The 13,699-nt window shown below is 37.5% G+C and overlaps 1 protein-coding gene across 1 annotated transcript in view; it reads right to left on the reverse strand.

The window, feature by feature from the left end:
• Positions 1-13,699, reverse strand: part of SPAG17 (sperm associated antigen 17) — a 218,300-nt gene continuing 204,601 nt past the window's right edge. The window contains 4 exon segments of the mRNA XM_027091011.1: positions 1-134; positions 2,817-2,961; positions 5,556-5,616; positions 7,585-7,769. Of these exon segments, the coding sequence (XP_026946812.1) occupies positions 1-134; positions 2,817-2,961; positions 5,556-5,616; positions 7,585-7,769 (525 nt within the window).

Below are 13,699 nucleotides of genomic sequence, written 5' to 3' on the forward strand. Positions count from 1 at the left end.
CTAATGAGAAGCTTTACGGGACATGAAGACTCCAAGTGCAGGGGAAGCAGCTGTAGAAATCTGGACCATAGGATTTTCTTTTCCCTGGGGAAAATCTTTTGGTCTCTTATCATAATTGCTGCTTGTTAAAACTGGTAAAGTACCCATTAAGGACGATTACGTTCATGAACAAATGATTTGTACATGCAAACTCATAACATTTTAGAATCTCCAGCACATTTAGCTCAATTTTAGGTATTTTCTGTCTAATGCAAATTCTGCACGCCAGGTTTAGGGGATGAAGGATGGCTATTGATCTTCTGTAATTTCTTCTGTTCACCCTAGAGTATGTTTTCTGCTAAGGGTGACTGGCCTTTCTGTAGGTGCCATCAGTCACCATAACCAGGTCCCGGACCACATCAGCATCCAGATTTCATGGTTTTTGGTGGGGAGGGGCAGGGGGACAGGCCTTGGGAAATGGACTATGAACTATCATTGTTGTCACTGGAAGTAGAGTAAGGATTTAATAAAACTCTTTTCCCCATCTCTCTGTGCCTGACAGATGGTCTCTATAAGCAAGGAAATAGAAACTTTATTAACATAAATGCAAAATTATTTAATTGCTGTGATCAGCCACAGGGATTCAGTTAGTCTGGATCAGCATCTAATAACTTGTGTGAAGAGGATGTAAGAGGACTTGATTTAATTCCCAGAGTGGGGAAAATTGTTCCCAGTGAGGTCTTTCGTGACCACCCTGCTATAAACTGCAATCCTTAACACTCCCTATACTTCCTTTCCTACTTTACATTTTCTCCCTTGTACTTATCACCATTGTAGTCCATGTTTCACTTATTTTGTCTATTGTCTGTCCTCCCACTGGAATGTAAGCTTACATAAAGGCAGAAATGTGTGTCTCTTGTTCATTGCTGTATCCCCAATGCCTAGCACATTAGAAAAACTTACGATCTTTGAAAGAATGAACAAATGAATCCAACTCCATTTCTATTGAAATCAAGGTCATCTGACACAAGTTCCCCTAAATTTCTTTCACCTCAGAATGTCTGGATCCTTAGCCATCTTTGTTCTCTCCCTTGCCAAGACTAACACTTCAGCTCTGTTCTTGATTATTCTCTTGCCCTCTTTTGGATACTGCTGGTTCAGTCCTCTCATTCATATTTCTAATGTTTCTCTTCTGATCCACTCTTTCCAGCCCACAAACACACTAAACTGAAAATCTCTCCTTTTCCCTGTTGCCTCCCTGAGGTACTCTCTCAGGTACCATATACTCTTGCTGTTTCCTTTAATACTAAATTGAAAATGTATCCATACTCAATAGTTCTGCTTTCTTAACACCCAGCCATTCTTCACGTTCTGCAGTTTGGTTTTTGTCCCAACCAAATCTAGTGGTCCTATTTAAATCCGCAGTCTCCTTGATATCTCCATAGCATCTGTCAACTGTGTCCATAGTTCCCTTGAAATTCTTTGAGATATTTCATGTTTTGCTAATTGCTTGTTCTGTCTCCACTGGTGCCTCTTTTTTCTCCTGCTCCCTAAACAGACTCCACATTTCTTCTCCTTCCACATACCTTCTATCATCACCTCTGTAGCTGACACTTAAAATTATTATATCTCCAGCCCTGACTGTTCAATTGAGATCCACTCCTGAGTCTCCATGTTTCATTATCTGAGCCCCAAACCTTGCAGGTGAACTCTTATGTCCTCTTACTTCCTTTTCTCAGTGGGTCCCTCCTTAGATTTTACAGTACCCCCTGCCAAATGTCTTTCATCCACGTCCCTCTTTCCCAACTATAGTTGCCACACTATAGTTCTTGTCCTTACACGTGGCCTGTTGATGTAGCCTTCCAATGGTTCTTTGCATATCCAGTAACTCTTCTCCTTCAGCATATCCTGTACAATAACACTGGATTCATTTTTATAAAGATAGGCTGATTATATCACCCATTGGATCAGAATTTCAATGATTCACTGTTGCTTATATAATAAAGTCAAGCCAAGGATTCAAAATCTCCCATAACTTGATTCCAACCAACTTTCCCACTATATTACTAATACTCTAATCTCTCAACAAATTGAACTCCCTGCTTCCCCTTCTGAACACCTGGAGATTTCCTATTGCTACACTTTTGTTCATTCTTCCTAGTTTAAGTCTCCTTTCATCAAAAGTTTTTGCATTCTATAAGACCCAGCTCAAATATCAAATAGATATAACTGTAACGCAAAGTAGCATATGATTCATGCTGTTGGAGTACAATATAGGAATCAAGTGTGAAAACTTTATTTCTGCTACCAGACTATGTAAGTCTTTTAGGATAGAGTCCAATTTTCATTTTTATATTTGATAAAATATTTCATACAGTACCTTGCATATAATAGGTTCTCGATATCTGTATATTCTATCTGCAAGAGACACCAGTATGAAGGAATGTATTGTAATTCAGTGTATGTCCATTCAACTTCTACAATAAGGTATCTCCTATCCCCCAACAAGATTACAAGTTGTTGTGTTCTTTTAATGACAAAGACTTGCTTTTTTAAAAAATTCTGATTGTCTGATACCCCATAGATGGCCAATAATATTGAGATTTATCCAACTTACAGTCACATGTACTATGTTAGGCACTTTGCTAGATGCTTTCAAAGATGAAAGAAGATACAAGTCTTTGTCCTAAGAAATTTAACTCTGATTTTAAAAATAGAATAAATGAAGCTACAGAGTGCAGATGTGAGGGGATTAGAAAATAGCATTTTGAATTCTCCTTGCTCAAATGTAATTTTTGCACTATATATGACTACTCAAATTGAACTTTAAAGGATATTTGCTTCCACAGGTAAGAACAGGACATCATGCTCAGTCATAATCTCTATATTGTGAAAGATGTGTGCTGATCCCTTGGCACCATCCTCTCCAAAAGCCATGGCAAATAACTCCACTTTCAGTTCTGCCTGCAAACCAGCAGCCACCTATAAGACACAATGTAGCCTTAGAATCAGACATGTATGAGTTCAAATCTTGATTTTTAACATGACTTTGGGCAAGTTACTCAAACTCTCTAATCTTGTTTCCTCATCTATAAATTTGGCACAAATGAATGATTGCTGTTCTAGCATTTAGAAGAATTACTTCATGGATTAGTTAGGTTGAATTCCATTGAGTAAGCGGGACCCAGGAAAAATTGCTGAAGGAGAACATCAAGTGCTATTTAGGAAAAAGCATAAGGAAACTAAATGCCAGGATGCTGGAGGGCAAACTTTCATGATGTCTGTAACTGTGCTATTTCTTGAATATCAGTAGCAAGTTTCTATTTATTGTCATCCTTGTAGATAAAGATAAATTTAATCTAAGAAAAATATGTTTCATCTTAAATTTAATCTAAGAGACTGGGTGAATCCCACAATTCCCCTGCCCTGCCCCTTGGTTTAGAGTATTCCTAATGTAGGACCTGCAATGTGGCAAAGCCAGTAGAGGGAGACAGAATTAGTTTAAATACCAAACTGCTTAGATCCGAAAGCTACATGGACGAGGTCTGTACCAACAAAAAAGAAACCTGATACATAAAGAAGAAGAAACACAGCAAGGAATAGGCTTCTTGCCTTGCTCCTTGAAAAGAACACTAGCCAGGAAAGAAAGAGCTGTTTATGTTTCTAAGCTGCCTCTCTAGGAGGTGGGTTAAAAAGCAGACTTGAGAACAGTTATCTGGAAAAAATAAATCAGAAGAAACTACCACATGGAAAGCAGTTAGGTACGAATGGAATTTTTTTCTTCAATAGAGTTTTATAAATAATAGAATTGAAAAATGTTTCGGTTTTTTCAGCAGTGTGCTTGTGAGCATCTATCTGCACACTGGAGAGTATCCAACAGCTCTGTTTTGAGACCCAAGCCCTTAGCCCTCCAAGCCCAGCAACCAGAGCAGGGCCGGGGAATGATGACATTCTGCACAAGGGCAGCTGGAGAACTGTTATCACACAGGTTTACCCAGGCTTGGAGTACATTCATTCACTGTTGGCAACGAACCAAGATGAACAGTGGTGAGATTTAGATATGGAGAAGTCTAGAGGTTACATTCTTTGCCAGAGCCAAAACCTACTATCAAAAAGAAAAAAAAATAATAACAAACAGTATAGAGTGAGCTTCAAAGAATACAAGCTGGGTTTTTAGTACATACAAACGTTCGTCCAGCAGTCGTTTGTTTGGCTTTTGGCTGATCCCTACTTTAAATGAAAAAGATTTGCTAACTTCCCAGAACAGTGGGAGAAAAGCTTGCTTTAACTGTTTTTGCGTTATGTTGTGAAGATTCTGAAACTTTGACACAGTACAATGATGCATTGTCTTGGAGAGGTACTCATGAATTAGTGGATCTAATCCCAAAATGTATTTCTGTTTGGAAATTGCAGCCTGCGTACTACAATTTTATATAGATCATAAGATACTGGAGCTGGAAGAGGGCTAAGAAGTGATCAGTCTAAGCTCCTTCTTTTATAGACGAGGAAAGCAAGGTCCAGAGGATTAATTAACCAAAAACATCACTGAGCTGCTTGGTAGCATAGCCAGGACAAGAAGCCAACTTTCTTTGCACTATAGCCAACCGATGCTTCTGTGTCAACGTATAACAACTGTGGCTTCCTCACATCATCTGTCACTCAATCACACATCTCTCGAGTGCCCACCATGTGTCCTGCTCTGTAAGCTCCTTATGTGTCTCACTCATCTTTAACATCCCCTGTACCCTGCACTATCACTGGCATATGGGAGGAACTCAGAGCTTGTTGACTGAAATGAAAGGCGTGTTAAAGCAGCAAGATGATATACTGACCAAGAAATAAAAGTTAAGATTGAAAGTGTGATTTTTGTTATCTTTTGAGACAACCTTTTGTTTATAACATACTACACTTCTGAAATTCTAATGTGAACTAAGTGGCAGTATACACATTTTATACTAAACACCTTATTTGGGGGAATGTATCAAATAAAATCAGAACAGATTGACATATTAAAATTTGTATTTTCAGAGATTTTCGGAGAAATGAGACAGATGGTGACTTTAAATATACTACTATTTCTTAATATGTTATTAAATAATATTCTCTGACAAATACCAAGAGGACAAACCAGATTTACATAAAATGTAAACAATGAAATATTTGTTTTTCAAGTGATTTTTCACTTTGCAGAAGGATTTGTCACAGGATATCTTTAGGTAATCAGTTTACCAAGTGCATGTTAAATCGTATTTAATGTTTTAAAAGGTATTTCCAGACAACAGTATAGAACTGCAGTATTGGGACAAGTGAAGTGAACTTCAGAAATGGTTCCATAGCTGGAAGTTTAACTCTATTTACACACAGATCTGCTCATGGTTGTTACATGAAGTAAGTGACATCAAGCCAGATGTTGAACCAATACCAGGAATCTTTTGTTTATGATACTAGAAAAAGTAGACTTAAACATGGTTTAAACTGAAACAGGTAGAACGACTTAAAAATCACTTGACTGGAAACATATACATATCTGTACGCACACACGTGGACACACACAACAGATAGCACATAGGACTTACAGGCCCAGGTTTGTAAGTCACTTTCAGTCCTGTGCTGGGTGGGGGCTGCTTCACCCTAAACCTACCAGGAAAAAAGATGGGAATAAATTGATGCCATAATGAAAAACATGAGCACGAATGAACTGGGAAGTAATAAAACCAGAAAGGTGTTAATATTCCCTACACAGGAGCAAGGGGTCCAGACTAGTAGAAAAACAACCCAATATCCAGTTGGAAAAAGAATCTGGGGCCTGTTTCACAACTGCCTTTCCAACAGTTTTCATCGGCGTCAAACTGACTCCAACCTGAGTTTCAACCCTTTGTTTTCGGATGCTGACGAGCAGCTCGGGTCTGGGCAGAAGGTGGCGAAGGTTTGGCTGGCGCGTGCACTGCAGTGTGGCTGCCAGCGTGAACACACATACTGACTGCCAGGTCATTAAGCTGAAGAATAAAGGCTCCTTTGGAAAGCAGCAGAGCATGGAAGCCAGTCTTTCTCTGCCATGGTATGGGGTTTGCAAGTTTGGGGAGAAGAGAAACAGAAAAGGCTCAGAAAATGTTGGTGAACTTGAAAAGCCCGGTGCTCACACGTGGTGCCTATTGATCTCTTCCTCTTCCTGTGGTTTGTGGGTTCTGCCCGAAGGTTAAAGACCTGGAGTAAATTAAAATGCCAAGGGAAGCCTACCTCCATCTACTCCACTCCCTCTACCAGCCACTTTGCTGTCTGCCCTGTGGTGGCTGAGTTGAACAAGCTGAGGACTGAAATCTATAAAACTAAAATTCTGTACTGGACACACAGGGTCTGCATGGGTGGTTTTAATTCGTTTGAGGTTGACTCTCCATTTCTCCCTACCCACTTTGTGGCAACAACCTAAATAAACAATGATGTCTGATCTGGCGGCTTGGGTCCCACATCAGGTTGTTTGTGAGGAAGTAAATGTGATTCCTGAAGTTGAGAATTCACCTCAATTAAAATGGGCCGGTGATCTTTTCAATCAGATGCTCCTGTAGCTTTGCTCCATCTGACTTCCAATCCTGAATTTAGAATCACAAACATTCTCAAACTTGCTACTGACCCTGAGAATAACTCCGCACTTGAAATAAACATGTATCCCATTTTTATGGGGGAAAAAACTCGACATAATCCTGAAGCTTAATTCAAAATAGTATAGAGGAGATTTTGTGATTGGGAGTTGTCTCGGCATAGATACATGGTATATTGACCCAGTGGGAAGGACTGATCTCCCACAAGAAGCAGTGACCACAGCGGTGTTGATAAAGCAAGGTGCTGGTACTCAGGAGATCTGAGATCTACCCTTGCTGCAGCCTACAAGACCTTAAAACAAGTTACTCAGTTTGTTCCTTTATGTAATAGTCTCTAAGGTTCTACACACTCTAAAATTCTATTGGTTTTGATCTGAAAATGAAGGGCTAAGGTGACTTTCTTGTCACTTAATGCCAGATACAGTATATTTTCTATTCGGAGTACAGGCTGTGAGTTAAGGTACTTGTTTATAATTCCAAGTCACATCATCAGAGTCAAAATGACCCTGATGATTAAGGGTTAACTTTTTTTCCTTTTTGCCTCAATTATGCAGAATTAATGTAATTAAAATCATGTTTAGATCACAAAGTGCCAACCAGTGTTAGCTGGTATTATAGTTGGTGGTAGATTTGAGAAATAGACTTTCAAGTTTTGTGCATTAGTTATTGTTTTGTGTATTAGTTATTGGAACACTTGTACAACTTCCCTTTCATTTTTTGCTAGTACAGATCAGGTCTTGAGGTGCTTCTAACCAAAGTACGGATAAAAATTAATGGAAAGGCAAAGAAATACCTACTCTATAGTTGAGGCTTGGTAAGTACTAATTTGTTGAATAATGAATGAATGGATGAATTGGTGAGTAAATGATTGAATGAATGATGTTAAGATTCAAGAGTTAGGGTGTAATTACAATTCAGTTCAATAAACATTCACTGATGTAGGCAACCAAAGAAAAGTCACAGAGTAGGGGAAGGTGATCTGAGCATACACTTGGAGCCTTGGCCTCACCTGCAGAAGTCCACTCCAACATTCTTGAGCTTTACAGTGGTTGCATAGGTGTGTCCTTCTTCGAGCACTCCAAACGTCACTGAGGGCGGGAGAAGATGGAATCCAAAGGGGGATGAATTTACATTATTAATGGCAGCAGATGCAATAGAGGATGTTTTCACTCTTCCTGCAACAGAATCTTGCACCTTGCATTGAGAAAAAAAGCAATAAAGCATAATAAAATGGTTCTATTTTGCATTCTCAAGATAATAAAAAGACTCTGACCCCACACATCCCCTGACTAGACCATGCAGCAAAGCATGCAAGAAGCTTACCCTGCCCTCCAGCCAGCCTACAGCCATTGCACAAGGCAAGGCCTTGCAGCCAACCAAGTCAAAGCCAGCTTTGCCCCCAGCATGCCCACAGTAGTAGGCCCTACCACAACAGAAAGGCACCTGCAGCCCACATAAGGGCATCCCTTGACTACACAGCTCTGGTGACCAGAGGGGAGCATGCTGCTGGGCCCATGGGACATCTTCTACACGAGGCTACTTCTCCAAGATTGGGCAATGTAACCAACATTAGAAATAAACACAGAGAATTGGGAAAAATGAGGAGACAGAAGAATATGTTCCAAACAAAGGAACAACACATAACCTCAGAAAAAGAACTAAACAAAGTGGAGGTAAGCAATCCGGCCAGTAAAGAGTCAAGATAATTATCATAAAGATGCTCACTAAACTCAGGAGAAAAATGAATGAATATGGTGAAAGTTTCAACAAAAAGTTAGAAAAATGAAAAACCAAACAGAGCTGAAGAATACAATAACTGAAATAAAAACTGCACTAGAAGGAATCAACAGCAGATTAGGTGATACAGAGGAATTGATCAGCAATGGATCAGAGGAATGGATGAGACAGTAGTAAAAAATCACCTAAGCTGAACAGAAAAAAGAAAAAACAATTTAAAAAAATGAAGACAGTTTAAGAGACCTCTGGGACAATATCAAGCATACTAACATTTGCAAATAGGGGACCCAGATGGAGAGAGAAAGGGGCAGAGAACTTACTTGAAGAAATAATAGCTGAAAACTTCCCTAACCTGGGAAAGAAAACAGACATTCAGGTCCAGGAATCACAGAGAGTCCCAAACAGGATTAACTCAAAAAGGTCCACACCATGACACATTAAATGAAATTAAAATGGCAATTAAAATGGAAAAATTAAAGATAAAGAGAGAATCTTAAAGAAGCAAGAGAATAGCAACTAGTTATGTACAAGGGAATACCATAAGACCATCAGCTGACTTTTCAGCAGAAATTGTGCAGACTAGAAGGGAGTGGCACGATATATTCAAAGTGATGAAAGGGAAAAACATACAACCAAGAATATTCTACCTGTTAAGGTTACCATTCATGTTTGAAAGAGAGATAAACAGTTTTACAGACAAGCAAAAGCTAAGAGTTCAACGCCACTAAACTGGCTTTACAAGAAATGCTAAAGGGACTTCCCTAAGCAGAAAAGAAAAGGCCACAACTAGACATACAAAAATTATGCAAGGAAAAATTTCACTAGTAAAGGCAAACATACAGTAAAGGTAGTAGATCAACCACTTATAAAGCCAGCAGGACAGAAGGTCAACAGACAAATGCATAAGATTATATATATCCACAATGAGTAGTTAAGGGATATTCAAAACAAAAAGATGTAAAATATGACATCAAAAACATTAAATGTGTGTGGGGGGAAGATGAAGAGTTGTTAGAATTTATTCAAACTTAGGACATTATCAACTTAAAATAATCATATATATTATTATATGTTGTTATATATGAACCTCATGATAGCCACAAACCAAAAACCTGTAATAGATACACACACAAAAAAGAGAAAGGAATCCAAACATAACACTAAAGATAGTAATCAAATCACAAGGGAAGAGTCTAAAAGAAGAAGGAACAAAAAAGAACTACAAAAACAACATGAAAACAATTAACAAAAGGTCTATAAGTACATACCTATCAATAATTACTTTAATGTAAATGGTCTAAATGCTCCAATCAAAAGACAGAGAGTGGCTTAATGGATAAAAATCAAGACCCATATATATGATGCTTACAAGAGACTCACTTCATATCTAAAGACACACACAGACTGAAAGTGAAGGGATGGGAAAAGGCATTCCATGTAACTGAAAACAAAAAGAAAGCCCAGGTAGCAATACTTATATCAGAAAAAGTAGATATTAAAACAAAGACTGTAACAAGAGACACAGAAGGACATTATATAATGATGAAGGGATCAATCCAACAAGAAGATATAACAATTGTAAATACATATGAACACAACATAGAAGCACCTAAATATATAAACAAATATTAACAGACATAAAGGGAGAAATTCACAGTTACATAATAATATATAATAATAGTAGGCAACTTTAATACCACTTACATCAATGGACAGATCATCCAGACAGAAAATCAATAAGGAAATACTGGCCTATATGACAAGTTATAGTGGATGGACTTAATAGATACATACAGAACATTTTATCCCTGAACAGTAGAATACACATTCTTTTCAAGTGTACATGGAACATTCTCCAGGATAGATCATATAATAGGCCACAAAACAAGTCTTAATGAAATTGAGAAGACTGAAATCATATCAAGCATCTTTTCCAACCACAACACTATGAGATTAGAAATCAACTACTAGGAAAAAACTGCAGAAAACACAAACATGTAGAGGCTAAACAACATGTTACTAAACAACCAATGGATCACTGCAGAAATCAAACAGGAAAAAATACCTAAAGACAGATAACAACCACACAATGATCCAAACCTATGGGACACAGCAAAAGCCGTTCTAAGAGGGAAGTTTATAGCCATACAAGCTTAACTCAGGAAATAAGAAAAATCTCAAATAAACAACCTAACCTTACATCTAAAGGAACTAGAAAGAGAAGAATAAACAAAACCCAAAGTTAGGAGAAGGAAAGAAATAATAAAGATGAGAATGGAAATAAGTGAAATATAGACCAAAAAACCAATACAAAGACCAATGAAACTAAGAGCTAGTTCTCTGAAAAGATAAACAAAACAAGCCTTTAGCCAGACTCATCAAGAAAAGAGAGAGAGAGCACCCAAATAAATAAAATCAGAAATGAAAGAGAAGTTACAATCAACACCACAGAAATAAAAAGGACCATGAGAGATTACTACAAACAATTATATGCCAATAAAATGGACAACCTAGAAGAAATGGATAAATTTCTAAAAACATAATCTCCTAAAACTGAATTAAGAAGAAATAAAAAATATGAACAGATTGATTACCAGTAATGAAACTTAATCAGTAATTTAAAAAATTCCAACAAAAGTCCAGGACCAGATGGCTTCACAGGTGAATTCTACCACACATTTAAAGAAGAGGTAGCACCTACCATTCTCAAACTATTCCAAAAAATTGAAGCGTAAGGAATGCTTCTGAACTCATTCTATGAGGCTGTCATAAATCTGATGCCAAAACAAGACAAAGATACCACAAAAAGAAAATTATATATCAATATCATTGATAAACATAGATACAAAAATCTTCAATAAAGTATTGGGAAACTATATTCAGAAATACATTAAAACACTCAAACATCATGATCAAGTGGTATATCAAATTATATGATCATCTCAAAAGATGCAAAAAAGCTTTTGGCAAAATTCAATATCTACGTTTATGATAAAAAATCTTAACAGAGTGAGTATAGAGGGAGCATGCCTCAACATAATAAAGGCCATATATAACAAGCCCACAGTTAACATCATACTCAATGATAAAAAGCTGAAAGCATTTCCTCTAAGATCAGGAACAAGAAAAGGATGCCCACTCTTGCCACTTTGATTCAACATAGTACTGGAAGTTTTAGCCACAGCAATCAGACAAGAAAACAAAATAAAAGGACTCCAAATTGAAATGGAAGCAGTTAAACTGTCACTATTTGCAGACGACGTGATACTATATATAAAGAATCCTAAAGATGTTACCAAAAAACTATTAGAACTTGGTAATGATCCATATCTTAATAAGAATTTGAGTTACATGAGTATATGCATTTATCAAAACTCAGCAAATACATGCTTAAAATTTGTGCGTTTTATTGTATGTATGTATATTATAGATCAAAGGAAAAATATAAACAAATATTGAACTCTACTTAGTGATATGTATGTTAGAATATTTAGGGATAAATGTAGTAATCTCTGCAATTTACTTTGAAGTGCACCCAAAACAAGATGGATTAATGGATAGATATAAGGATAGATATGTGATAAAGCAAGTATAATAAAATGTTACTGGTAGAATCTAGAAAAAAATCACACACTATTAGGACTGATAACTTAATTCAGTGAAGTTGAATGTTATAAAATTAATATACAGATATCTGTATCTGTTGCATTTTTATACACTAATAATGAACTATCAGAAAGAGAAATTAAGTAAACAATCCCATTTACAATTGCATCAAAAAGAATAAAATACCTAGGAATAAATGTAAACAAAGAGGTAAAAGACTTGTACTCTGAAAACTATAAGACACTGATGAAAGAAATTGAAGATGACACAAATAAATGGAAATATATACTGTATTCATGGATTGAAAGAATATTGTTAAAATGACCATACTATCCAAGGCAATCTACAGATGTGATGCAATCCCAATCAAAATACCTAAGGCAATTTTCACAGAACCAGATCAAATATAACTAGATGATTTAATTCTAAAGTTTGTATGGAAACACAAAAGCATTTTTGAGAAAGAACAGAGCTGGAGGTATCATGCTCTCTGATTTCAAACTACACTACAGAGCTATGGTAATCAAAACAGTATGGTACTGGCATAAAAAAAGACACATAGATCAATGGAACAGAATAGAGAGCTCAGAAATAAACTCATGCTTTTATGGTTAGTCAATCTATGACAAAGGAGGCAAGAATTACAATGGGGAAAAGATAGCCTTTTCAATAAATGGTGTTGGGAAAACAGGACAGCTCCATGCAAAATAATCAAACTGGACTACTTTCTCACACCATATACAAAAATACTCAAAATGTATTCAATACTTAAATGTAAGACCTGAAACCATAAAACTAGAATAAAACATAAGCAGTATGCTCTTTGCCATCAATCTTAGTAACTTTTTTGGATCTGTTTCCTCACACAAGGGAAACAAAAGCAAACATAAACAAATGAGACTACATCAAGCTAAAAAACTTTTTGCACCATGAAGGAAACTATCAACAAAATGAAAAGGCAGACTACTGAATGGGAAAAGATATTTGCAAACAATATATCTGATAAGGGGTTAATAACCAAAATATACAAAAAACTCAAACAGCTTAACATCAAAAAACCAAACAACCCAATTAAAAAATGGTCAGAGGACGTGAGTAAGATTTTTATCAAAGACATAAAGATGGCCAACAGACAACATGAACAGATGCTTAGCATAAAAACATACAAAAAACTCAAACAACGCAACATCAAAAAGCCAAACGACCCAATTAAAAACTGGCCAGAGGACCTCAATAGATTTTTTTCAAAGAAGACATACAGATGGCCAACAGACACATGAAAAGATGCTCAGCAGTAACTAATCAGCAGGTAAATGCCAATCAAAACCACAGTGAGGGGCTTCCCTGGTGGCACAGTGGTTGAGAGTCCGCCTGCCGATGCAGGGGACACGGGTTCGTGCCCCGGTCCGGGAGGATCCCACATGCCGCGGAGCGGCTGGGCCAGTGGGCAATGGTCGCTGAGCCTGTGCGTCTGGAGCCTGTGCTCCGCAACGGGGGAGGCCACAACAGTGAGAGGCCTGCGTACCGCAAAAAAAAAAAAAAAAAAAAAAAAAAAAAAGAATATAAGGATATAAGGAGCAAAATCTGGAGAGTTCCCAAAGAGAAATGGTGAGAATCACTAGAAGCCTTAAAAAATTCATTTAGGGGGCTTCCCTGGTGGCGCAGTGGTTGAGAGTCTGCCTGCCGATGCAGGGGTCACGGATTCGCGCCCTCGTCTGGGATGATCCCACATGCCGCGGAGCGGCTGGGCCAGTGAGCCATGGCCGCTGAGCCTGCGCGTC

This window comes from Aethalodelphis obliquidens, unplaced genomic scaffold (assembly GCF_003676395.1).
Source record: "Aethalodelphis obliquidens isolate GAN/ISIS:26980383/991018 unplaced genomic scaffold, ASM367639v1 scaffold70, whole genome shotgun sequence".
Classification (NCBI taxonomy): domain Eukaryota; kingdom Metazoa; phylum Chordata; class Mammalia; order Artiodactyla; family Delphinidae; genus Aethalodelphis; species Aethalodelphis obliquidens.